This window comes from Gavialis gangeticus, unplaced genomic scaffold (genome assembly GCF_001723915.1).
Source record: "Gavialis gangeticus isolate Ggan-Ray unplaced genomic scaffold, GavGan_comp1, whole genome shotgun sequence".
NCBI classification, from domain to species: domain Eukaryota; kingdom Metazoa; phylum Chordata; order Crocodylia; family Gavialidae; genus Gavialis; species Gavialis gangeticus.
Genome location: NW_017729024.1, coordinates 23190701 through 23193174, shown reverse-complemented (window position 1 = coordinate 23193174; position 2474 = coordinate 23190701). Strand labels below are relative to the sequence as shown.

The following is a 2474-nucleotide window of genomic DNA, read 5'->3' as shown; positions in this document are numbered from 1 at the left end:
CTTTCCTCAACCCCCAACACAACCATCTTGTGCCTGCAGCACGCCCCACAGCTTACGCCAGCTCCTAGCTCATGCTGGAAGTGGCGATGGGCAGGTGCCAGCATCAGTTGTAGACACAGGCGGCAGCTTCCCCCTGTGGACCCGAATGGACCACAGGTGATGTTACTGCATCAGCACGTCAGCTGCGGTCCCAGGCAGTTGCCCTGATTCCCCAGCAGGAACCTGCAGGCAGCGTCTACAGCTGATACCAGTGTGCACCCAGTGTGCTTCTAATGATGTATGCGTGTATTCCTGGAACCATTTTTAGGAACACATTAGTTGAGGGAAGGGTCAGGCAGTGAAATTGGTGCATGGGTAGGAGCTGGTGTAAGCTGGGGATGGGGCTAGGGTGTGCCTGCCTACCTGGCATGACAGCAGCCGGAACTGGCTCCCTGCAGGCCAGATCTGAAGATTTTGGCAGCCGATCCATGGGCCAGATACAATCAGCTGGTGGACTAAATCCAGCCCACGGGCTGTATTTTGCCCACCCTTGAGCTAAAGTGTGTGTTTTCATGCAGTTATACATTTTCCATTTTATTCACCCATGTTTACAATTGGAAGACTGTTATATCATTAGTGTGGGCCAAGACATCCTTGTAGGCAAAACTGCATTATTGCATCCAGTAAAGGAAATGATCATTTGAGTTGTACTTTATTTATGAAAAGGTGCAATATTTTGCTTTAGAGTATGTCTATAAACCTAAATTCAGCCTTTTTTTAATCTTCTTAAAAAAAAAAAAAAACTGTTCACATTCATGAATTTCAGGTGAAATTTATTCTCTTTCTTAGGACACATCACTTTACAAGGGAACAAGAAAAGTCTGGGACAAAAATTAGCAGGCATGCTCATTTCTGATGCAGACTGTAGGAAAATGGAAGAATTGGATAATCCTCATGAAGCACTTCGGGTGTTGGTAGATTTGGTTAGTATCATGAAAAGCATTCAAGGGGCATATTGGGCCTTGGCATTGCTCTCCTTAAATGAATGTAAATACTGTTGAAATACATGCAGTGTTTTGTTCTTAATTTATAAACTTGTTTTCATTTTTCTTTTTGAAATATTCTCATAGCTGAATGATAAAGAGGAAGCTTTGGCTCATCAGAGAAAGGTTAGTTACATGCTGGCCCGTGCAATGGAATTAAAAGAGGAAACTTCAAAGCAAAGTAAAGAAAATAATCTTTCAGGAGAGAGCATAACTCAGGAGAACTGTCAATACAGCACCACAGAATCCCAAGAATCATCTCATTGTGCATATTCTTGTTGCCAAAATCCCGGTTCTCAGAACAGCACTTGCTCAACTTACAATACAAAAGTACTTAAAAATTCATTGAGATCACTTAGAAAATCATATTCCTGGCCCCCTGGGACCATGCATTGTAAAGAAAATGATGTACATGAAATAGGTAAAACTACAGATGTCGACTCCACATCTTAAATACACTTGGAATTTAAAAGAAGAAAAATGTCTGGTAATGCCAAGGGATAAGGAAACCTACAGAAGTTGAATGTTATCCAGGAAGTGCCAAACATGTAAATGTTATATTTGTAATCAAAATCCCAGGAAAATCTGTTGTATAAGCTATATATATATATATATATATATATATATATATATGTGTGTGTGATTATTTCAATGCTCAGGTTAAAGAAGTACACTGCTTTAAAGTTTTAAAGCTATTCTGATGTTGTTTTCATACTGTATAACTCTATAGATTATCTGTGGCCTCTATCCTTGTTAAAAATGAAATCAGGATCAGACATTTATGGCACACTTGGTCTATGAATTCATGGAAGTTGTTGTTTTTACCCTTTACTTCTTCATTCTTAATCACGTGTTGTATATACTAAGAAGTTAGACATTTTGATTCTTTCCCAATCCTGATATATATTGTCAATACAGAACTAGAAAATCCCAAGAGTCAACTGATTTTGTGCATTTGTGTTGCCAAAATCCTGGTCCAACACAATGACGCCAAAATGTGTGGAAAATTAAGAGCCACATTGTGTTGTATCTGCTAATGTCAGTTAATGAACTATGATAGTACATGTATTTTAAAATACTATATGTAAAACACAGCTCCTCTGGAAAGAGCTTTCCAGATTTGAAATTCCAGTATATAGCTTTGTAGTTTCAGAGATTGTGTTGTATTACGAATTAGTTAGACACTTATTTACATTATGATATATTACTTTCCTGAGCCTATAGTTAAACAGGAACTGTTTACACACAGTCTAAAAGCTGCTCTAAAATTAGACTTCCTGGAAAATAACCTTCCAATTCCAAACTGATTCTTCTCATTGACTGAAAAAAACCCAAAATATTTAATTATTTAATATTTAGTATATTTATAATGCGCTTGGATGTTATGAATCCTTAATGCATTTGGATCATGTTAGTGGCATCAAAACCTGTATTTCAATATATAACTTGTTG

At 37.9% G+C, this 2474-nt stretch overlaps 1 protein-coding gene across 4 annotated transcripts in view; it reads left to right on the top strand.

Annotated features, from left to right (window-relative positions):
* Positions 1-1623, top strand: part of CCDC125 (coiled-coil domain containing 125) — a 30979-nt gene extending 29356 nt beyond the window's left edge. For all 4 annotated transcript variants that reach the window (XM_019516954.1, XM_019516957.1, XM_019516955.1 and 1 more), the window contains exons 11-12: positions 829-962; positions 1110-1623. In XM_019516954.1, coding sequence (XP_019372499.1) covers positions 829-962; positions 1110-1475 — 500 coding nt within the window. In that variant the 3' untranslated portion in view covers positions 1476-1623. The remainder of the gene's footprint in view (positions 1-828; positions 963-1109) is intronic.
* Positions 1624-2474: the final 851 nt, after the last annotated feature.